Here is a 25,181-nt window from a genome sequence, read left to right as displayed (position 1 = left end):
GGGCGCCTGTAGTCCCAGCTGCTCGGGAGGCTGAGGCAGGAGAATGGCGTGAACCCGGGAGGCGGAGCTTGCAGTGAGCTGAGATCCGGCCACTGCACTCCAGCCTGGGCGACAGAGCGAGACTCCGTCTCAAAAAAAAAAAAAGAATTAGCTTAATAAGTTTAATGAACAAGTAATTTCATCTTGCTGTCCTCATCCTAAAACTGATTAATATTTACCCTATGTGTCCATCTCTTAATGCTCTTACAAGTGTCAAGAACATGAGAGGGTATTATGATTTAGAGATATGTTTCCCGTAACTCTGTCACCCTGGAAATGGAAAATACAATTATAATTTTTATTTTTAATATTTATTATTTCTATGACACAGCCCCAGGAGGTCCTGAGAACATGTGCCCCATATTTATTAAAAAGACCATCCTTTCTTGATGTGCAAGCAAAAATTAGATTAAAAAAAAAAAATCCTGACTGCATTTGGTATAGTTAAAAAACGAGCACACACACACACTAACCTGGAAGTCAGAAGACGGACTCTGCAACTAGTTAGTAGTCACACATCTCAGCCTCATTCTTTTCCATCCTTAAAATCAGGCAAATTGGATGTCATAATCTCTAAACTTCCACTTAACAACACAGTTTTCACCAACACCAGGAATATAAGCAAATCTCAAACTGTGAACAGGTTTTTAGAAAGAACTAAGACATTGCTTTTGTTGTTTCCAAAAGAATTTCAGTTTAAAGAAAAAGGAAGCCAAAAATACTTGTTTTCATTATGACACCAAATCCTAAAGGGAAAGAAATAGATTTAATGCCAAAAAGATGGCAGAATAACCAGCTCAAAAGCTAGAGGTCATCCAATACAGAGTAGGAACTAACCTAGGCAGCAAGTTTGATGGAAGTGTTAAATAGCAAATGAAAAGATTACATAATAATGAGCCATCAAAGGCAGAATTAAAACCGGCATAAGTCAACTTCAAGAAAGAAATGGACAAGTCCTCTGATAGTAACAAGCACATGCAAAAGCAGGGTTATCCTTAGAGGGGGCAGCCTGGGGGGGAAGGGAGTGGGAAAGCTACTGTACTATTTTTACTCTGGCTAATAGCAAGATGCAGGTAAATGAATTTAGACATTACAGCCTGCTCACAGCAGGTTTCACATTAAAAGGGCCCATTTGACCACTGGCTTCTCTCACTGAGAACTTCAGCACCTGGCTTGATCCCCAAGTTGCTCTCTGCCCCAACTCCTGTCATTTTTGGTGACAATACAGACCATACTCCTGACACCTAGATCTCTCTTTTTTTGGGGGGTTGGGGGGAGACAGAGTTTTGCTCTTGTTGCCCAGGCTGGAGTGCAATGGCGTGATCTCGGCTCACTGCAACCTCTGCCTCCCGGGTTCAAGCGATTCTCCTGCCTCAGTCTCCCGAGTAGCTGGGATTACAGGCATGTGCCACCATGCCCAGCTAATTTTGTATTTTTAGTACAGACGGGGTTTCTCCATGTTGGTCAGGCTGGTCTTGAACTCCCAACCTCAGGTGATCCTGTCTGCCTCGGCCTCCCAAAGTGCTGGGATTACAGACGTGAGCCACTGTGCCTGACCTGTTTCTTAAGCTTCTCAATGACCTTTCTTCTATTCCATTCCACTTCATGCTCCCAAGGACATACCCTGACCTTTGTTATTCTGTAGCCAGCATCTCTGGCTACAAAACATTCCCAATCACAAATTCAGACATCTCCTATCCTACCAATCAATCTCCTATCCTTGCCAAAAGCTTCCCACCCCAGGAATCACTAATTCTTTTCATCTGTTAAATGTAATCCACAGATCCTCCCATTTTCTTCCCACCTACCAGCCCTCTTATCTTCACTGGCTTCTTACTCAGCTTAAGATTTAAGAGCCATCACCATCCTCACTCTCAAGCAATCCTCTGCAAATCTCCTGTCCTCTCACCTCCAAAATGCCAAAATGCAAATCTGCCACCGGAAGCATCATTCACATTTGTTCAACTTGGACTTGAGGGTACCACTAGGTAGGCATTCATTCACTCACACAAATATTCTTCTGCAGAACGGGCAATGTATCAGGCCCTGAGTAGTGAGTATTTGGGAGGACAGAGGTGGTGGTAGTAAAACAGACCCAGGGACTGTCTTCATGGAGTTCACATCTACTGAGCTGGCAGGGAGAAGAGACATAAGTAAACAAATATATACTAATTTATCTAAACATGCTCAACAGCCTTTCATGGAATCAAAATCACCTAAATCTTCCCTTCTCCTTTCTCTAGTGGCTTGCTCCCCCAGTCTCCCATGACTGTTACATTTTACCACGACCCTGCAAATCTACTTTCTTTCTCTCCCTTTGTTCCCCTAACCCTCTCCACCAGTTCTTTCACTAAATAGCCACGTCCCTTTTCTTTGAGAAGATCAAAGTCAGTTGGCAGGATCCCTCATTTTCCATAAAAATTTCTGAACTCCTCCCTGCACACACACTCTTTCTCCCTGCCTCAACAGCTTGCACAAATGTTCCCCTCCTCTGAAACACCAGGCCTCTGAGTTCCCATCCTGCTCTCTCCTTCCTTCTCAATGGTGGTGCTCCTGCAATTCTCTTCCCAACTCCAGCATCACCAAGCTCTCCCTTTTCTAACATCTCTCTACAATAAGCACTTTAAAATCCTTCAGAATCTTCCATTTAAAAATTAAAAACAGGCCAGGCACGGTGGCTCACACCTGCTGTCCCAGCACATTGGGAGGCCAAGGCGGGCAAATCGCTTGAGTCCAGCAGTTCAAGACCAGGCTGAGCAACATGGTGAAACCCATGTCTACAAAAAATGCAAAAAAATTAGCCAGACCTGGTGGCCTACGCCTGGAGTCCAGAGGTCCAGGCTGCAGTGAGCCCAGATTACGCCATTGCAGGTCAGCCTGGACAACAGAATGAGACCCTGCCTTAAAAAACAAACAACAGACCATCCCTTTATCTTCCACTCCCATTTGGATGATTTCCTTAATGGAGCCACATTTCTTCAGAGCAGCGTATGTCTAGAACAAAGTTTCTTGACCTTGGCAGCCTTGTCCAAGCCACCAGCTTCTCTGGCTACAAAAGCTTTTATAACTGTGCTTCTATCCTGTCACTGTTTCTTGCCCCACAGCAGTAGAATGATCATTAAAACACAAAATCAGACCTTTCCCTCCCCTGCTGAAGACTATGTAATCTTTCTATTACATTTAAAATGAAAGTTGAGTCTTTAACCTGGCCTACAAAGCGGTCTGTGAACTCGACCCTGCCTGCCGCTTGGCCCGTGTCACACACCTCACATTTTACACAGTTTTCCGTGCTCGGGCCTTTGTAGTCAAAATTTCTTCTGCCTGGAAAGCTCTTACCCCTGATTTTGGAGGATCATGGCTGGCTTAATTTTTTTTTTTAAATCTTTTTAAGTCTCAGCTTAAATTTACTTTGTCAGACCCTTCCTGAATATCTGATCCAAGGTACCTATTCTATCCATTAATTATCTGCATAAAGCTATCAAAAGTTTTGTTTTTTGTTTTTTTTTTTGAGACAGAGTCTTGCTCTGTCACCCAGGCTGGAGTGCAGTGGCGCGATCTCAGCTCACTGCAAGCTCCGCCTCCCAGGTTCACGCCATTTTCTTGCCTCAGCCTCCCGAGAAGCTGGGACTACAGGCGCCCACCACCATGCCCGGCTAATTTTTTGTATTTTTAGGAGAGACGGGGTTTCACCGTGTTAGCCAGGATGGTCTCGATCTCCTGACCTCGTGATCCGCCCGCCTCAGCCTCCCAAAGTGCTGGGATTACAGGCGTGAGCCACCATGCCCGGCTGCTATCAGAAGTTTTAAATTTTGCTTTATCTTCTCACTCCAAAAGAACATAGAGTATTTTTTTTTTTTTCCTATTTTTTTTTGAGACGGAGTCTCGCTCTGTCACCCAGGCTGGAGTGCTGTGGCCAGATCTCAGCTCACTGCAAGCTCCGCCTCCTGGGTTCACGCCATTCTCCTGTCTCAGCCTCCCGGGTAGCTGGGACTACAGGCGCCGCCACGTCGCCCGGCTAGTTTTTTGTAGTTTTTAGTAGAGACGGGGTTTCACCGTGTTAGCCAGGATGGTCTCGATCTCCTGACCTCGTGATCCGCCCGTCTCGGCCTCCCAAAGTGCTGGGATTACAGGCTTGAGCCACCGCGCCCGGCCAAGAACATAGAGTATTAAGAGAGCAATTTGTTCACTTCTGCATCCACAGCACCCAGAATAACACCCAGCTCGCAGTAGGTATCCACTAAATTTCATAGAGTATTAAGAGAGCAATTTGTTCACTTCTGCATCCACAGCACCCAGAATAACACCCAGCTCGCAGTAGGTATCCACTAAATTTGTGAAACTGATTAGAAGAAATGATGTAGGCCATAGGCAAAGCCTCAGCTGACAGACATAATTTTTTTTAAAATGTGTCCTGAAAAATGTCATTTTCAGAACACCAGTAAAAGAACTTTTAACAGTGGCTTATATTCTCATAGCATTCTATTTATTTTTTTAAAAAACCTTCCTTACTAGAAACTTGTTTCTCTCTACTGGAATTCGAAAGATACTTATCATTGGCTGGGTACATTGGCTCACGCCTATAATCCCAGCACTTTGGGAGGCCAAGGCAAGCAGGCAGATCACCTGAGGTCAGGAGTTCCACATCAGCCTGGGCAACACTATAAAACCCCATCTCTCCTACAATACAAAAATTAGCTGGGCTTGGTGGTGCATGCCTGTAATCCCAGCTACTCGGGAGACTGAGGCAGGAGAATCACTTGAACCCAGGGGCAGAGGTTATGGTAAACTGAGATTATGCCACTGCACTCCAGCCTGGGCGACAGAGCAAGACTCCATATCAGAAAAAAAAAGACACAGATCACTACAGAGTAGCAATTATGTAACTGTTTGGGACAGGTCAAAATTCATAACCACGGTTATTAGAGAAGTACATAGGTGATCTTAATGGAATTTTGCCTCCCCAGCCCCAAAATTCATTTTATTTGAGACGGAGTCTCACTCTTGTCACTCAGGCTGGAGTGTAGTGGCGCCATCTCAGCTCACTGCAACCTCTGCCTCCCAGGGTCAAGCAATTCTTCTGCCTCAGTCTCTCAAGTAGCCGGGATTACAGGCACATGCCACCATGCCCAGCTTACTTATATATATATGTATTTTTTAGCAGAGACGAGGTTTCACTATGTTGGTGAGGCTCGTCTCGAACTCCTGGCCTCAAGTGATCCTCCTGCCTCGGCCTCCCAATGTGCTAGTATTACAGGCGTTAGTCACCGTGCCCAGTCCCAGAATTCATTTTATTTGCAAAAAGACAGTGGTACAAGTAGGCCTTTGTTAAATGACTAACCTGAAACCTCTTGTGAATGACACACTCTTCTCTACTCCAAATACTGGACCACCCCTGCTTAAATACTGCTCAGTGAAGTTACTCATGCTAGTTCTTGAGGGAGTAATTATAGAATGATTCCATCTAGGAAGATATAAAATAAAATGGTAGTCTAAGTTCTATAGTTAGTTTAGTCATGCCATATTATAAACCTCCACTCCAAAAATAGTGTGAGGTCATTTCTGGCCAGAGTGAAATAAAAAATGTATAATGCCAGAACAGTCTATTATTCTGACAATGAAAAAGATTAACGCAGTTCCCTTTATCACTTGCATGAGTTAAAAAAAAAAAAAAATTATCAGCTGGGTGCGGTGGCTCACGCCTGTAATCTCAGCATTGTGGGAGGCCAAGGTGGGTGGATCACCTAAGACCAGGCATTTAAGACCAGCCTGGCCAACATGGTGAAACCCCGTATCTACTAAAAAACAGAAAAATTAGCAGGGCATGGTGGCACATGTCTGTAATCCCACCTACTCAGGAGGCTGAGGCAGGAGAATTACTTGAATCCGGGAGGCGGAGGTTGTAGTTAGCTGCAATGGTACCATTGCACTCTGGCCTGGGTGACAGAGCAAGACTCTATCTCAAAAAAAAAAAAATTATGGCACTCTGATTATCAGAGTATCTTTCAACTAAGAACCTATGGCAGACTGGGAAATTCAAGAGGAACTCTAACAGGCTGTCTAGTCTAGTGGAACAGGGCAACCTGAACCATCCTGATAGTTTGACCCAATTTTAAAGGCCATTAGTATAGCTTGGAGTATTTTCTTTTTTTTTTTTTTCGAGACACAGTCTCGCTCTGTTGCCTGGGCTGGAGTGCAGTGGCGCGATCTTGGCTCACTGCAAGCTCCACCTCCCGGGTTCACATCATTCTCCTGCCTCAGCCTCCTGAGTAGCTGGGACTACAGGCGCCCGCCACCACGCCCGGCTAATATTTCGTATTTTTTAGTAGAGACGGGGTTTCACCGTATTAGTCAGGATGGTCTTGATCTCCTGCCCTCATGATCTGCCCACCTCGGCCTCCCAAACTGCTGGGATTACAGGCTTGAGCCACCGCGCCCGGCCAGCTCAGAGTATTTTAACTATTGTATTGCCGTGACTTTTTCATTTTGTCTCCATTTATTTACTCAAATGGGTTTAGCAAGTTCTTGCTTCATGCCACTGACATCAAATACTCTTTTTTTTTTTTTAATTTTTTTTATTTCTTGAGACCAGTTTCACTGTCGTCCAGGCTGGAGTGCAATGATGCTATCTCAACTCACTGCAACCTCTGCCTCCTGGGTTCAAGTGATTCTTCCACCTCAGCCTCCCAAGTAGCTGGAACGAAAGGTATATACCACCATGCCCGGCTAATTTTTTAATCTTTTTTTAGAGATGGGGTTTCTCCATATTGCTCAGGCTGGTCTCGAGCCCCTTGGCTCCAGTGATGTGCCCGCTTCAGCCTCCCCAAAGTGCTGGGATTACAGCATGAACCACTGTGCCTGGCCTCACATCAAGTTCTACGGCAGCACGAGCTTGCTGCTTTTGTACCTGGCCATTCTACCAACGCTCAGCAAACCATTCAGCAGTTCCTCCAGAATCCTGTTCTCAACTCATTTCTCTTACCTTCCCAACCTTGGTATCATCAAATTGCAACCCAGATGCAATGCATACAGCCTGCTCCTAGTAGAGGGTCCTCCTCACTGAAAATACGTAGATACAGATTGGTAGCATTTCACAAATTGGTTTCTAAACTTGTTACCTGGATCTTATAACACAGTTTTCTATTTTTTAAGAAGTATAAATGATGACAGGGTTCCTAGGCTGCTCTTAAAGTTATTTACAAAGGATTCTAAAATATTCTATAGTTCTAGCTGAAATTAGGATACAATTCTGTTAATAGTAGCCAATAATCATTTAAATGTAAGATAAAATGACAACGTCTTAATTTTATCTGGAATGCTAGTGTTTAAGTAAAGTAGGTATGATATGAAGGAGAATATAATAGATCCAGAAGAGAACTTCTGGATGTTGCAAGATGTTTAGCAGCTAGAAGCCCTGAATTTAATTATATATATATACACACACATACAATTTATACATACACACACATATATACACATAGTGTACATATACGTGTATATATATGTGTGTGTGTATATGTATGTATATATATACACACACACACACACACATTTTTTTTTTTTTTTTTTGAGACAGAGTCTCGCTCTGTTGCCCAGGCTGGAGTGCAGTAGCGTGATCTTGGTTCACTGCAGGCTTCGCCTCCCGGGTTCACGCCATTCTCCTGCCTCAGCCTCCTGAGCAGCTGGGACTACAGGCAAACCGCCACCACACCTGGCTAATTTTTTGAATTTTTAGTAGAGACGGGGTTTCACTGTGTTAGCTAGGATGGTCTCAATCTCCTGACATCATGATCCACCCGCCTTGGCCTCCCAAAGTGTTGGGATTACAGGCGTGAGCCACCACACCCGGCCCTGTATCTTTTATTAGAAGACTTTTATATTTTTTCTCCTTCGCTTAGGCTTGTCAAAAGTATCCCCATTATGATTTATACGTTCTAAAGAGGGGCCTATTTCGGTTTATATGAAGAGATAAATGGAACGAGGGAAGGGGGAAGTGGAAGAGTCAGGCAGGAAAGAAAAAGGTGAGAAGTACTTGAGGTAACCACCCAAGAGAAGAGGAAAAGGGGAAAGAAGTGAAGAAAGTTGTGTGTAAAGACAGTATCTGAGATGGACTAAACTCTAAACTTTAAGCAGAAAACAAAGGAAGGAAAACTGTGTGTGCACTTACACACATACACATAATTAAAATTTAAACGAAAAAAGAAGGGAGGCTGCTGGGAAACACGTGGGTCAGGCAGGTCCTAAGCAAGCTACCGGGGGGAATTCTGGCTGAGCCTGATGGCTTTCTAAAGCAAAAGACAGCAAAGTGTAGACTCAGACAATGATGCAGACAGGACAGTCAAAAGACATTTGCAATATATTTAAAAATACTTTTATAATAAAAGCAAACATTGTAGACTATTTGGAAATTACAGAATAGTATGTTTTTAGTTTCCTTTAACTGAACAGCTATGGATAACATCAATAGTTTGGCATTCAAATGTGAAATGCATGGGAAAATATTAGAGTTGTACTATATAAAAAAAATTTTCCTGTGCATCCCTTTGAAGAGGGTGTTAAAACATGAGTAATGGCCATAAAACATTTTATTCACTAAGATGTACTATCACTTAGCTACTTTATCACAGACTGGGTCATTTAGGTTGCTTCTGACTTTTAGGTATTATAACACTAAAATTCCCGTATTCTTTTGACAGTGCACATTTCTACATTTTTTAAAGATAATTTTAAATTTTTTAAATAAAAATATTTGAAGGATATAAAATATTTACCAAGCAATACATAGTGGTAGACTGGTTATATCATAATATCTTTGCCAATACTGTTTTATCTGCCAGTTTGACAAATCATATACTGTACTATCGTTTTAATTTGCATTCTTTTGGATTAGACATAAAACCATTTTGTATCCTCTGCTTATTTTATTAAAAATTACACTATATTACCCTCTTCTATGAGATCATTCATCTTCATTTCACTTCACTTAATAGCTGAGCGCAAGTATCAAAGGCTAAAAACTGTGAACCTGGAGAAATGTGAGCTATGGCAGTCTCTGCAGCAACTTCTTTGCATAAAACAAAATCTTCATGAACTGGGGATTACTTGGGGTTCTGAATGAGTATCTCTAAAGTCCTCATGCACACCTCAACAACTCTGAAGCTTTTGTGAAGACAATCTTTCTTGTAGAAATTTATTTCTTCCTTACACTCTATCTTCTAAATTGAGGTACTGACTCACACCTCTCCTAAAAAACAATGGAACCATGCCATTAAAGTACACGTAGTATTTTATTTATGTTCCTCTTCTCTCCTAACCAGTAAAGATCTTCTACAGCCTTCCTCATGTCCAGCAGGATGCCAGGTACTCCGAGTTTTAATATACTGGTCATATCAAACATGCAGAATCCATTTAATTCTAGTATCTCATTTTCTAGAAGAGAAAACAATGGTTCAGCTGAATATCTCTCTCATGGTCAAGGAGAACCAGGGCCAGAACTTCTGTCCTGATAACCAGTCCACTGACCAATCACACTCTCCTAACTCCTATACAGTAACACCCAGCAGCATTGCTAAGCACTCTAAGAACTAATGTTTCTGAATGAAAAATATAAAAGTCTGAATTTTCAAGTAAATCAGAAAAAGATTAAAATATGATTCATTTCAAAGCAGTCTCTCTGGAAAACTATGCAAATATTCAGCGATGTTATAGTTGATTAAAGGAGTTTTATAATTACTCTTTCAAAGTGCCTAGAGGGCCAGTTTTATACCCCAATTGGTATTACTCGTTTTTCCATTCACCTTATTCTTTGGGCTTAAATGACTGTTAGTCATTTCAAAAATTCATATCCAGCTTCAAAGCATCAATATTTGCCATCATTTATGATATTCAAACAGAAGTAAAATTCCAAAAAAAGAGTTCAAAGTGTTTGAAACAATAATGGCATTGTAAGAGTAAGTTCATAACCTCCTAAGGTGTCTATTTATATCCCTTTTCTTTCCAAAAAGTAGCTATGCCACTATTTATTTAGAATACCCAACTCATTTGCAGATGCAAATTGTTTTAAAGGGACATCTCATGCAATCATGGAACTACTGAGAGCCTTCTAAAACTATATTTGGAGAGTGTCCCAAAGATAAGCATATCACATTATACTGAATGTATATTTAAATATTCAGAGAGAAATGTCTTAAAGAGCATATGCCAGAATGTAAATAATGACACCTTAAACTTTAAGGGATAAGATTATGAGACATTTTGATTTTTCTTTACTTTGGCTTACAGATTTTCTTACATTACTCTAATGGATATGGGTCATTTACACAATTAAAATATACATCCATACGCAAACACACAAAATAGAACAAAGTACACAGACACTGCAAAATTCCAAGATCCAAGCATTAAAGATGTTTGATCTAAATTTGCACAGTTGATTGTTTAAAAGTTCAAAATTTGGCTCAGGAAGAACAGTACACCTACCCAGATACAACAGGTGCAAGATTTAAAAAGAATGTTGAGATTGGGTTTATCTTACCTCCTCGCCCTTCTGTATAATTTTACACCTATCTATGCAACTCAAAAAGGAATCCTTGCCTTTTCTAAGTGAGCCACAATCTTTCCGAATGCTTAAAGCACATCTCAACAGTAATTACATTGTTGATGACCTGAAAATGGGTCACCCTCACAACTGACTGAAACTCTCTTATGCAACCTTCCTCTGGAGGAAACAAGAACAGCTTGTACAAATATTTCAGCTAAATCTACTTCCCTAAGAGAAGACGATACACATTTATAGGCATTATCAAGTCTTGAAAGCACACAGAAAGGCAAAAGAAAAAATTATGAAGAAGTTAAATTAGCTGAGTCATTTGTCCAAACCAAATTTCATATTGCATCATTAATTTAAGAAAGCATGCAGGCTTTTTGTGTCATTAGTTAATAAATAAGCAACACCTAAAGTTTAGACATTATTAACTAGAAAGTTATGATGAGATAATCATATTACCTAGAAAAATACATTAAGATAGGTCTGAGAAATAACTACATTTCTACAGGATGTGAAATTGCATCTCTATAAGTTCACTGTTAGTTTCAACAAGCTCTACTGTTTCCTTTCTGACTAGGAATGTGCGGTTAACAAAACCAGACTTAGCATGCCAGTTTTTAGCCTTTAGGTAAGTAGGTATTTATGAAATATATCTGAATGAACTTGCATGGTTTGGACTTCTATAAAGGCTTTAAATTCATATCACTAAACAGCATAAGAGTTTTAAATGGCTGAATAGACAGAAACACCCTAAAGTTAGAAGATGAATAAACTGGGGACAGGGAACCACCAACACAACAGAAAAGTCCTCTCAAAAGGAGAGGGTGTAAAGGCGTATACATTTCTACACCTATACAGGTGCTAAGTCAGATGTGCTCGGGGGTTTTCTCAAAGGCTCAACACCTCACAGCTCCAGTCCCACTTTACCATTCACAATGCTGAAACTTAGAGGCCCCTGTAGCAAGAAATAAATTTCTGATTCAATTGGTTAGGAGTAGGGGTGTAGTGGGGGGGTGGTCTAGACTCCCAGAGATCGGGCATTACTTCTTAAGACAGCCCACAGCAGCTGGGCGCAGTGGCTCACACCTGTAATCCCTGCACTTTGGGAGGCTGAGGTGGGCGGATCACGAGGTCAGGAGATCAAGACCATGCTGGCTAACACGGTGAAACCCCGTCTCTACTAAAAATACAAAAAATTAGCTGGGTGTGGTGGGGGGTACCTGTAGTCCCAGCTACTCGGGAGGCTGAAGCAGGAGAATGGTGTGAACCCGGGAGGCAGAACTTGCAGTGAGCTGAGGTCGTGCCACTCACTCCAGCCCGGGCGACAGAGCAAGACTGTCTCAAAAAAAAAAAAAAAAGAAAAAAAAAAGACAGCCTACAGCAGTAGCAAAATGTTTGAACTCTGGCAATTCTGAACATGAGGCTTAGTCTGTCAGAGAATGCTCAATATATTACAATTTTATTGTTCTTACTTAAAATCGGTCAATATTTTATAATACTTTAAAGACATGTATAAAGTAAAGCAAAAAAAGAAAAGTTGGTTTAAATTAACTAAATCACTACCATTCTACAGTCTCCAAATATTTAAAGGTGTCAACCTTCAATCAGATAGATCTGTCACTGAATGCCTCAATGGGGGTGACAGGTAAATAACATCACCCATTAAGGTAAAGGGAGATGAAGGTGAGGAGAAAGTACCTCTTTGTACAACTCCACTGAGGTTTCTATTCTTTCTTCTGCTGTTTAGGGGGCTGAAAACACTGGAGGTGGGAAGACTACAAAGGGTCATTTAATTGTAAGGTACCCAGAGTTGGACTGAACAAAAAAGCAAAGTAGGATCTAGGGAGGATTTCTGAAAATGATAGGATTAAAACACATACTATATAACATTCATTCTTGCAATCTGGCATTCAAAATTAGACTTAGGATATGTTTATTATTTTCCTGCTAACAGCTTAAAGGACAGTGGGGCCTGAAAGCTGGTTTAATCTGACATTGAAAGACAAAAATCTAAAGTAATGATCATTATAATTATGCAAAGGGTATATTTAAATGTCTTCTAACACACTATAGAAGTTCCCTCCAGAAGTCACTGATTAATTAACCAAAGCCAAAAAAGGAAAAATTCAATTAGATAGCCATTTCTGGAATTATCTCCCCTGAAATGCAGGATTTTTTTCCCCTTAGATTTCAAAACTCTCTAAGGAGAAAAACCAAGTAGTCACATACCTATAGATGGAGATTTGAAAGGGTATTTATCAGGTAGGTCCACTCTAACTTTCCATACTCCGCCTTCATATGGTGCTGAAATAAAAGTAAAAATGTTCATCAGAACTGCGTCTCCAAATTAGAAAATAAATCTGAGTGTAAATTAAACATTACCCCCTAATCTTCTGAAAACCTTCCAAATTAATTCCTTCAAGAGTCAGGGATCTATTACAATCAGTAGGTGCATCATGTTCAGATTAAGATACTTTTCTTGGGAAGATCCAGAGTTAAAAAATAAACAGATTCATTCTCTCCTGCAGTTTACTTGATTCTTCAAAAGTACTAAACACTATTCAATTATTTGGTAAGTAATAGCCATGTTACTTTCCCTCGTATCTCAATAAACCCCATATTCATCCCCCCTCCAAGGACAAAAAGAAGAAAACAAAAAACATTTCCTGGAAACCATCCACGTGGCCATCCATAACAAAACCCAGAATTTACAACTCATGTCTAGTACTGTCACACAGAGATAAAGAGAAAACTACAGTCGGCCCTCTATATCTGCAGGTTCCACACTCCTGGATTCAACCGATCACAGATAAAAAATATTCAAGAGAAAAATCCAAACAATAATAAAAAACAATACAATTAAAAATAACACACACACACAAAAAAAATACAAAAAAGGCCAAGTGTGCTGGCTCACACCTTAATCCCAGCACTTTGGGAGGCCGAGGTGGGTGGATCACCTGAGGTTAGGAGTTCAAGACCAGCCTGGCCAACATGGTGAAACCCTGTCTGTACTAAAATACAAAAATGAGCTGGGCACCTGTAGTACCAGCTACTTGGGAGGCTGAGGCAGGAGAACTGCTTGAACCCAGGAAGTGGAGGTTGTAGTGAGCCACGATCGTGCCACTGCACTCCAGTCTCAGTGACAGAGTACGACTCCTTCACTTAAAAAATAAATAAAATATAGTATAACAACTATTTACGTAACATTTGTATTGTGTTAGGTATTACAAGTAATCTAGAGATAATTTAAAGGACATGGGAGGATGTGTGTAGGTTACATGCAAATTCTATGTCATCTTATATAGGAACTTGAGCATCTGTGAATTTTGGTATGAGGTGGTCCTGGAACCAATCCCCTGCAGATATCAAGGGACGACTATATATAAAGTAATTGTGATAAGAGAAATATTTCCTCACTGGTTCCAGAGTCCAACTAAACTTGCTTTTCAGAAACTATGCATGCTACCATCTGTCTCTGATATTCTATTAAGAAATAGAGTAAAAGACTGTAATAGAAGAACACATACCAACACATGTACTTACTTCCTTGTGGTCCATAAAACTTCACTACAAATTCATTGAGTCCTCCCAGGATTGTAACCTCATGTTTACTCTCAATGCTAAGGTGGATGGTAAAGGAAATTACACAGGCTTTACAGTACCTGGCAGAATTACCAATAACACTCCCAGGATATGCCACTTAAAGTGTTACCAAAATTTGGCAGGACATTGATAAAATATACATAATAATTCTGGTAGTTTAGGAGGCTATATACTCTTGTGAGAAGAATACACATGAGCTTTGGATTCAGAGACAGCTGTTCAAATCCCAGGACTGCCATTTACTGAGTTTTTGAGCCTAGCCAAAATAATGTCAATTTATTCCCCGAGTCTTTGTTTTCTCTTTGCAAATTGGGAAAACAGCATTTCATAGGATTTCTGTGAGGATTAGACAGGTTAAACATGTAAAATGTTTAAGACTGCATTTTGCCTACATACATAAAAAACTGGCCAGACGCAGCAGCTCATGCCTGTAATCTCAACACTTTAGGAGGCAGAGGCAGGTGGATCACCTGAGATCAGGAGTTCGAGACGATCCTGGCCAATATGGCGAAACCCCATCTCTACTAAAAAATACAAAAATTATCCAGGCATGGTGGTGCGTGCCTGTAGTCCCAGCTACTCGGGAAGCTGTGGCAGGAGGACTGCTTGAACTTGGGAGGCGGAGGTTGCAGTGAGCCAAGATCGCACCACTGCACTACAGCCTGGGTGATAGGGTAAGACTCAGTCTCAAAAATAAAATAAAAAATATACAAGAAAAATACGTGCTTAATTTTAGCTTTTCTCTAAAAGCTAAAATTTCTTACCCTCTCCTCCTCAATCTATCCCTAATGAGTCTGTCATATAAACCCAGTATTCCCTTCAGTCAAATTCAAATGTTCACCAAAATACAAATTCCCCTACACTGGAAATGCTATGCTCCTAAAACAAGGGATTTACTAAAGAGAGATCCTACAATTGTCTCCTTGGCTTATGGAATAATCAACACAGTTAATGATACAACCTTGCCACAAGCAGTACTGCCAAATGCAAAAGACCAACAAAACAAAAAAAATTTTTTTCAGATCTCATCCAGAGCATTTGTTTTCACCGCCCCCCAAACTCCACCTTCTTCAGACTTGCCTCAAGGTTTGGTATGCTTCAGGGCTCTAATCACAGAGGGGTAACATGGCTGTACTCCCTTCCTCTAAAACTTACCTACCCCTGAGATCCTTGCCCCTTTAAGGTGCTAAGATTCAATTCTAGAAACCAAATTAATCCATATTAGAAGAGAGGACTACTGGTTTAAAATCTGTTCTATGTATCTGCTTTGTGGTAAAATCCAAAAATGATTCTCTCAGTAGGAATTTTAGGTGACAGAGGCTTTGGGAAGCTCTCAAATCCCACTGTAACATTAAAAAGGAAAACATGATAGACCGGTCTCATATTTTTCCATCAGCAGTGCGAATTATATACTGTTACACAAAATAGAAACATTTAAAAAGTTTTAATAATCTCATAAATATTTTTAAAGATCCGAAATTAAATATTTGGCACTCCAAGACTGTGTCCAATGGGACACAGAACTGACTGCAAGAGGCCAGGTGTAATTCTGGTAAAGTCCTTGCTCAAGAGCCCTGAATAGTATCCACAAGAGGTATGTAAATAAGATAGTTCAGTCTAGGCTAATTTGATCTAATTCTTTTCTAAATGATAACTAACTACCTTTGAAACATGCACACTGAAAGGATTCAATACTGTCCATATAGGAAAATTGGCTTATTTCTTGCTTGGTCAAATGACACATGCATGCCTACTCTGACCAGTCACCCTGTGACATCCTGCAAAATATTCCAAAGTTAAAGTTAATGTAATAAGTAAAAGTACAACATGTTTAAAATTTTTAAAGTTTTTTTAAAAAGCATCCTTGTGTCAGGTTAAAAAAAAAAAAAGCAAATCCAGTTAAAATAAAATTAAATATCAATAATACAGTCCTTAAAGAAAACAGACATGGAAAACACTTCTATACTGTAAAAGACAAAGGACAAACTAGGAAGACAAAAACGTGGATTTTTAAAATAAGTTACTACAAAGCAGTAAGAAAAAAATACAAATACCCCAACAAAGAAAAGGCCAGAACATCCAAGTCAAGAAAACTGAAATGGGTAAAACTGAAGTATAAAAAAGTCCAACTCATTAAAGAAGTTTAAAAAGATACTTTTTCATTATAAACAATGAAAACAACAGAAGAGCTGAATAAAATCCAGTGTTCAGTGGACTATGAATTAGTACTTCTGAGGACAAATCCAGCACTATATTCCAAAACTTAAAATGAATTTACTCTTCTGTTCAAATTTCATTTATATGAAGTTATTTTTTGAAAATAGTCAGACACTGCTGGTGGGAGTGTGATGTGGTTTCACCCACTTTGAAAAACTGTTGGCAGTACTAAACCTGCACATATGCATACCCTATGCCTGTCAGTGCTACTCCTGGAGATACGCCCAATACATATGGATAGTTACATTCACCGAAACCCATGTTTAAGAATGTTCACAGGACTATTTGTAACATCCAAAAATTGGAGACAATCCAAATGTTCATCAATGGCAAAAAGAATAAGCTGTAGTATGTCACCCAAAAGAAAATTACAAAGCATTAAAAAAGAAAAATAGACTGGGCACAGTGGCTCACACCTGTACTCCCAGCAGTTTGCGGGGCCAAGGCAGGCGGATCACTTGAGATCAGGAGTTTGAGACCAGCCTGGCCAACACTGGTGAAACCTTGTCTCTACCAAAAATATAAAAATTAGCTGGGCATGGTGGCGGGTGCCTGTAGTCCCAGCTATTCAGGAGGCTGAAACAGGAGAATCACTGGAATCCGGAAGGCAGAAGTTGCAGTGAGCTGAGATTCCACCACTGTACTCCAGCCTGGGCAATACAGTGAGACTCCGTCTCAAAAAAAGTAACTAAAAAAAAAAAAAAAGAAAAAAGAATGAATTTGATACACATAAATGTATGGGTTTTACAGATTTCATCAATGAATTACAGAAATAATTTCTCTACAAAAATTAGCCAGGTGTGGTGGTGTGCACCTATAATCCCAGCAACTCGGGAGGCTGAAGCAGGAGAATCGCTTGAACCCAGGAGGCAGAGGTTGCAGTGAGCCGAAATTGCACCACTGCAGTCCAGCCTGGGTGACAGAGTGTGACTTTGTCTTGAAAAAATAAATTAAAAAAAAGAATAAAAATTTCTGTACTTTTTGTATATATGTTATTCTTTAATAAAAAGTTTACAGAAATACATGTTTCTGATAAATCTGCGTATATGTTTACTGGAATATTTGAAGTTTAAAAATGGAAACAGTCTAAACATTTATTAATAAGAAACTGGTTCAATGAATTAGTTACTTTTTTTTTTTTTTTTGAGCTAGAGTCTCACTCTGTCATTCAAGTTGGAGTGCAGTAGCATGATCATGGCTCACTGCAGTCTCTACCTCCCAGTGATCCTCCCACCTCTACTTCCCCCTAGCTGGGACTACAGCGGGCACCATCACACCAAGCTAATTTTTTTTAGTTTTTTGTAGAGACAGGGTCTCTCTCTTTGCCCACGCTGGTCTTGAACTCCTGGGCTCAAGTGATCCTCCCACCTCGGCTTCCCAGAGTGTTGGGATTATAGGCATGAGCCACCATGCCTAGCCAGGTGAAATGACTTATAAGCCATTTACACAATAGATGGCTGGCTGCACTGGCTCATACCTATAATTCCAGCACTTTGGAAGGCCTAAGGCAGGAGGATTGTTTGAGCCTAGGAGTTTGAGGCTGCAATAAGTTATGATTGTACCACTCTACTCCAGCCTGAAAGACAGAGTGAGAACTTCTCTTAAAAAAAAAAAAAGCCAAAAAACACAAACTATATGCAGTAGGCTACTAGTAATGTCTACTAGGGCCCTTTCCAACCAGAGCTCCACTAATGTATGTGGTGTCTGTTCAACTTGGGTATCCAGAAGAAGTCAACTGAATTTAGTTGTACAAAGATATTCCAGCCCTTAAAACTGACAAGGATAATGAAAGAACAGAGTAGTGCAGAAGATTAAACGACTTTAACAAAAGAAGTCTTAAACTAATTTTATAACATAAAAACCCACAGATGCAGCATTCTCCATCGATAAGAACTAATTTGCTATGAATGACACTGATCTACAGCAATTACTTTTAATCATTTAAAATCACGAATTGTCCTCATGGATGTCACTTCTGGGAAAACTGAAGATACCTTTTCTATCCTTTACCTGGATGTGATAAAACGAGGTTCCTTCCATTTTGTGGTTTGTTTGGAATTTAGTCCAAACTTACATCTATTTTATAAAGAAGATTCTCTAAGCCTTCTCTTTCCCATGATCCCCAGTACAGCCCACATGCCAGATACAATGGGATTGTTTTTATATATCACATCATAAAGAGTTCTCATAGTCTACCTCACATGAAAACCCAAAAGCAAACTGAACTAAATCTTTAAAACTTTTACCAAACTGGTAAAATGAGAAGCTATGCTAACTTTATGCTGCCTTGGAATGGTACAGACACTAAATGAGATAGAAAAAAGAATTTAGGTTTAGTCTAAAGAAAAACACTGCATTAAAAATAAGCCATTCCATCACCACTGAATGAATGACTTGCCACAAAAAATATAATAATTACTTCTCTGTTGTTACCACGTGTATTTATGGGAGAGACCACGAGTTTCTTTCTCCTCTCTGCTGCAAAGTCAAGGGCAAGGAAGGCAGTAAGAAGGCAGGTTAAAATGACAAAAATAATGATCTATTTCTGGACGTGCTGGTCAGGCTGGGAGACTGGTGGGACTCAACTAGAAGATGCCTCATTACTTTCTCTGTTTCACAGTTTAAAAATATAAAATATCCTTCATACACTATTCTGGTAAAAACTCATTAAATAAACCCATAAATCACATTTTATACTCACCTTTTTTGATCTTATTCACAAATACTGCTTTATACCCACTTAGCATTTAACTATTAAGGTGTATCAACATTTTGTGTAGAATAATGATTAACATTCCCAAGAACCCAAGTCCATTTCACTTTTTGAAGTGCCACCACTCACATTATTTTCCCTGAATGCCATTATGATTACACAATCTAATATTTAAAGGCAAATGCCAAACTGTCAAGAGATAAATGACATTCTTGGCAAAATATGTCTATCAGAGTTTTACAAGTTATTTTTATACAGTTCTGAAACTTTCCACAAAGGAAGCCAAAGGCGAAGTCTGGGCCTTAGGATTAACAATAACAGGTCAAGGACCAAGGATTCAGGGACCATTCAGAGACCTAAACTTACTGATAAAACATAAAATAAAATAAAAGGGTGCCCTCCCTGATCTGTGTGGAAGGGAACGAGGCCCTGGCATAAAGAACTGCTTCTGTGCAGAGGGTAGAAGCAAGCCATGTGGATTTCTGTGTTCAGACCTACCTGTTTCCCACTCTCCTAGAGAAGAATCACAGGAAAGCTGAAGAAACTTGGCAACTTTCACTACCTGGTTTGGTTTTTTTTTCCTTTTTCCTTTTTTTTGGTAAAAAAAAGATATGTCTGTTAATCCATTAATATGTAAGTATCACAAAAATAGTGCTTTGGGGGAAATGTTTACAAGGAATCCTTCTCTTTTAGAGACATAAATGGAAATATTTACTAATAAAAATGTATCTAGGATTTGCTAGTGTGAGTAGGAGAGGTATAGAAAAACAGTAGTGGGCTGGCAGTGTTAATGATCGAATCCCACGTTAATGATCGAGTCCCAGTGGCACATGGTAATCTGTTACACTGTTCTTGCTATTTTTAAGTTTTCCATAATACAGTAAAAGTTCTTTAAAAACCTAATAACATAGTTATCATCAAAAGTTTAGCTTTGTAGAGACATAAAGCTTAGCTACTAGAGCTAAGAACAAGAACTAGAACTAGAATTTAGCTACTAGAGCTCTCTTGAACTTTTTTTTTTTTTTGAGACGGAGTCTTGCTCTGTCACCCAGGCTGGAGAGCAGTGGCGCGATCTCAGCTCACCATAATCTCTGCCTCGCAGGTTCAAGTGATTCTCCTGCTTCAGTCTCCCGCGTAGCTGGGATTACAGGTGCGCACCATCATGCCTGGCTAATTTTTGTATTTTTAGTACAGACAGGGTTTCACCATGTTGGTCAGGCTGGTCTTGAACTCCTGACCTCGTGATCCACCTGCCTCGGCCTCCCAAAGTGTTGGGATTACAGGCATGAGCCACCACGCCCAGCCAAAGGTGATACTATTAATGAAGCCCGTGCCCGGCCTCTCTTGAACATTTATGAAAGAATCTAAGTTTTCCTGAAATGTAACAGTCTGAAGAAGACAAAAAATAGCAAGTGATCCAGTATTTAAGAAAGCAAAGACTGGCTGGGCATGGTGGCTCACGCCTGTAATCCCAGCACTCTGGGAGGCCGAAGCTGGTGGATCACCTGAGGTCGGGAGTTTGAGACCAGCCTGACTAGCACGGAGAAACCTCGTCTCTACTAAAAATACAAAATTAGCCAGGCATTGTGGCACATGCCTGTAACCCCAGCTACTCGGGAGGCGGAGGTTATGGTGAGTCGAGACCACGCCATTGCATTCCAGCCTGGGCAACAAGAGTGAAACTCCATCTCAAAAAACAAACAAAACCAAAAACCAAAAAAACAAAGACTTTACATTGAAAGAGAAGCATCCTCTGCCAAGACAGTAAATCAACAGCTAACATTCTGAAGGAAACAAGTTCAAGTGGCTTCATAAGGATGTCTATGAAAAATTCAATCACATAGAAGAAAGACAAGCATGTGTCTGTATATCCATGACAAACAGCCTCTGGGCAACATCCTAACCAAAGATATGCTCTTAAACTACAAGGAAAAATGGTCATGTCCAATAGAAAGGCTCCTGACTGAAATAAGAAGCTGAAAAAATTTTAAGTGTTTTTAATGTTCTTCAAATGAAGAGGGGGAAGCCTTTTATTCAAAAGAGAAATTGGCAGAAATAAAAGCTATTCAGAAAATGAGCACATCTTGGGAAAGGTTTGCTAAGTAAAGAGAAAAAAAAAGTAGCATAGAGAAAAGACAATGGGAAGTGGCTTCTATCAATGATGAAATCCATAGGTATAAAGAATTAGGGACCATTGCATTGGCTCACACCTGCCATCCTCGCACTTTAGGAGGGATTGTTTGTGGGAGGATCGTTTGAGCCCAGGAGTTAGAGACCAGCCTGGGCAACACAGCAAGACCCTGTCTTTTTTTTTTTTTTTTTTTTTTTTATAAGACGGAGTCTGGCTCTGTCACCCAGGCTGGAGTACAGTGGCCAGATCTTGGCTCACTGCAACCTCCGCCTCCCAGGTTCAAGCCATTCTCCTGCCTCAGCCTCCCGAGTAGCTGGGATTACAGCAGCGTGCCACCATGCTTGGCTAATTTTTGTATTTTTAGTAGAGATGGAGTTTCACCACACTGGCCAGGCTGGTCTTGAACTCCTGACCTCAAATGATCCACTCACGTCAGCCTCCCAAAGTGCTAGGATTATAGGCTTGAGCCACCATGCCCAGCCACAAAAACTACTCTTACACAGAGACTGCCTTCCGGAAGTTTGAAGTCTAGCAAGCGAACATGAGATCTGTTCATTAACAAGTACAGAAAGAGTTTGCATAAAGTACTACTATAGCTTAGAGTAGGAGAGATTTCTTCCAGCCTGGAGGGAGGGATAGGGATGGTCTGCTTTGGAAGGCAAGGATTTACAAAATGTCCTAAACAGAGTGTGATTTGGACACGTCGAGGTGGGAGAAGGAATTTAATGCAAAGATTTAGTATAGGACTGATTCGGGAAAATGAGAACAATACATTTTTATTTTGATGACTGGACCCCAGGGAATACTAGAAAGTAGGCCAAGACCAGATTACGGAGGGCTCCGAAGTGTGTATTTTATCTGGCAAACAGGGAAACAGTATTCCATGCACAGTGCATCTACCTATGCTTTACAAAGATAACCCAACTGTGGTGTGTAGGTGTGGCTGAAGGTGGGAATAAACAAAGTTAAAGCAAAAGAGTAGAAAAGAAATATTCAAGGCCTCAACTAAGGTAGCAGCCACAGGAATTATGGGACATTAAACAGAGCCCTCACAGGCCTTCACAGCTGAATAGACCTGGCAGAGCCAGTAGAAAGCTCCAACGTTGCTACAGTGTCTAATTTTCACGAGAAATCAAAAACTTGGATCTCCAAATCAATCTTCTAATTTCTAAATCAAGCTCTAAATTTCTAAGTGTAAACAAAGCATATGTGCTCCAATGTCTCCCTCTCAATGAGGCCTTCTGGGATATCCTATTTACAACCACATACTCCTAACATTCCCACCATGCAATATACTATATATTTCACTTATATCTCCTACTACAGTACAAGCTCCATAAGAGCAGGAATTGTTTATTTTGTTCACAGAAGAGTACCCAGCAAATAGTAGACTATAAATGAACATGAGACCAGGTGTAGTGGCTCACACCTATAATCCCAGCACTTTGGGAAGCAAGGGAAGAAAGATCGCTTGAGGCCAGGAGTCTGAGACCAGCCTGGGCAACAATAACAAAACCCAGTCTCTACAAAAATAAAATTTTTAAACATTAGCCAGGCACGGTGGTACGTGCTTATAGCCCTAGCTAGTCGGGAGGCTGACAGGGGAGGACCACATGAGCCCAGGAGTCAAGTTAGAGACCAGCGTGGGCAACATAGTGAGACCCCCATCTCTACAAAAAATACCAAAAAATTAGCTGGGCAGGGTGGTACAAGCCTGTAGTCCCAGCTACTCTGGAGGCTGAGGCAGGAGGATTGCTGGAGCCCAAGAGTTTGAGGCCGTAGATGATGACACTACTGAACTCCAGCCTGGGTGACAAAGATAGACTCTGTCGCTTAAAAATAAATAAATTTAAAAATAAGATGAACACATGAATGAAGTTGTCAGTCTGAGACCTTAATACAATTTTACCCTCTCAGACAGATGATTATATATATATATATTATATATATATATATATTTTTTAAAGACGGAGTTTCGTTCTTGTTGCCCAGGCTAGAGTGCAATGGTGTAGTCTCGGCTCACTGCAACCTCCATCTCCCAGGTTCAAGCGATTCTCCTGCCTCAGCCTCCCAAGTAGCAGGGATTACAGGCACCTGCCACCACACATGGCTAATTTTTGTATTTTTGTATTTCATCATGTTGGCCAGGCTGGTCTTGAACTCCTGACCTCAGGTGATCCGCCCGCCTCGGCCTTCCAAAATACTGCAATTACACAACCTCCACCTCTCAGGTTCAAGTGATTCTCCTGCCTCAGCCTCCTGAGTAGCTGGGATTACAGGCACACACCACCATGCCCAGCTAATTTTTTTGTATTTTTAGTAGAGATGGGGTTTCACCATGTTGGATAGGCTGGTCTTGAACTCCTGAGCTCAGGTGATCCACCGACCTCAGCCTTCCAAAGTGCTGGGATTACAGGCCTGAGCCACCGTGCCTGGCCCATCCCCATCATTTTTTTAACTTCTTTTCTCAAAGCACATCCTACTTCTATGGAAAGATTGACACTCACTGTCAAATAACTATCAGTTAGTCAAGCATTCAGTTTAAAATCTGCAAACTTGGATTGAACTGCAGAGAATAAAGTCCTACAAGGTTCTCAAGACATGAGACGCTTCAGAGACATTAACAGGTCCACAATGAAATTCCAAATCTAGAAAAATTGTTTTGAAGACTTTTTTTTTTTTTTTTTGAGACTGAGTCAAGCTCTCTCTCCCAGGCTGGAGTGCAGTGGCCGGATCTCAGCTCACTATAAGCTCCGACTCCCAGGTTTACGCCGTTCTCCTGCCTCAGCCTCCCGAGTAGCTGGGACTATAGGCGCCTGCCACGTCGCCCGGCTAGTTTTTTGTATTTTTTTAGTAGAGACGGGGTTTCACCGTGTTAGCCAGGATGGTCTCGATCTCCGGACCTCGTGATCCACCCGTCTCGGCCTCCCAAAGTGCTGGGATTACAGGCTTGAGCCACCGCGCCCGGCCAGTTTTGAAGATTTTTTGGAAAACTTTTAGAAGGTAGGACCTTAAAAGACATCTGGTACTTAATCAAAATCCACTTTTTCTGCTCTCAGGAAATTATAAAATAATTAGACAACAAAAATCTTTCCTGGTTAACTGTAGGCCTGGAGGCAAACAATGAGCTGTGCATCTGACATGCTGTGCAGAAGTCCCAAGTGGCATTTAGTTATGGCTGTCACAGTCTCTAGCACCTGTCACATGGGGGCTATGACATGAAGAGAAGCACAGGTGGAAGACCTAGACCTGCAAATTCTAAGGGTGAAGGGGAAACAAAACCATTGTGCACATGAGAAAAACATGCAGGAAGAACTTTGTCATTCCAAAGGCAGAACCTACCTAATCACAGGAGGCTGGCAAGACAAGGAAAACAAATCACAAGCTTAAAAATGACAAGAGCAACTCACTTTGAAAACTTCCAAGTCATAGGCAACATATAATTTCCCCATAAATGATACAAAGACATACAAATCATCAGGTGGCCCTCTGCAAAATCCTAATGAAAACATCTATTTATCTTCCCCCCAATTCCCCCTCCCCAAAATATCTATTTAAAAACATCCTACTAGGCCGGACACAGTGGCTCACGCCTGTAATCCCAGCACTTTGGGAGGCCGAGGCAGGTGGATCATGAGGTCAGGAGATCGAGACCATCCTGGCTAACACGGTGAAACTCCATCTCTACTAAAAATACAAAAAAATTAGCTGGGCGCCTGTAGTCCCAGCTACTCAGGAGGCTGAGCCAGGAGAATGGCGTGAACCTGGGAGGTGGAGCTTGCAGTGAGGCGAGATCGCACCACTGCACTCCAGCCTGGGCGACAAAGCGAGACTCTGTCTCAAAAACAACAACAAAAAAATCCTACTTCCCCTTTTGGGCTGTATGTGTCTTTGCTATACCACCCAGAGTGCTCAACACAAAGCAACTTCTC

General features: G+C 40.9%; 1 protein-coding gene across 4 annotated transcripts in view; it reads right to left on the bottom strand.

The window, feature by feature from the left end:
* UBE2H (ubiquitin conjugating enzyme E2 H) overlaps nucleotides 1–25,181 on the bottom strand; it is a 123,389-nt gene that overhangs the window by 37,956 nt on the left and 60,252 nt on the right. For 2 of the 4 annotated variants that reach the window (XM_033193633.1, XM_033193632.1), the window contains exons 2-3: nucleotides 14,129–14,205; nucleotides 12,812–12,886 (exon numbers count right to left, since the gene is read on the bottom strand). The exons of 1 other annotated variant lie outside the window; for it this stretch is intronic. In XM_033193633.1, the coding sequence (XP_033049524.1) occupies nucleotides 12,812–12,886; nucleotides 14,129–14,205 (152 nt within the window). The remainder of the gene's footprint in view (nucleotides 1–12,811; nucleotides 12,887–14,128; nucleotides 14,206–25,181) is intronic. One more of the 4 variants, XM_033193634.1, reaches the window with a different exon arrangement.

The sequence above is a fragment of the Trachypithecus francoisi genome, unplaced genomic scaffold, assembly GCF_009764315.1.
Source record: "Trachypithecus francoisi isolate TF-2019V2 unplaced genomic scaffold, Tfra_2.0 Lachesis_group4, whole genome shotgun sequence".
NCBI classification, from domain to species: Eukaryota; Metazoa; Chordata; class Mammalia; order Primates; family Cercopithecidae; genus Trachypithecus; species Trachypithecus francoisi.
The sequence above is the reverse complement of the archived record's forward strand: the minus strand, read 5'-3'. Positions and strand labels throughout refer to the sequence as shown.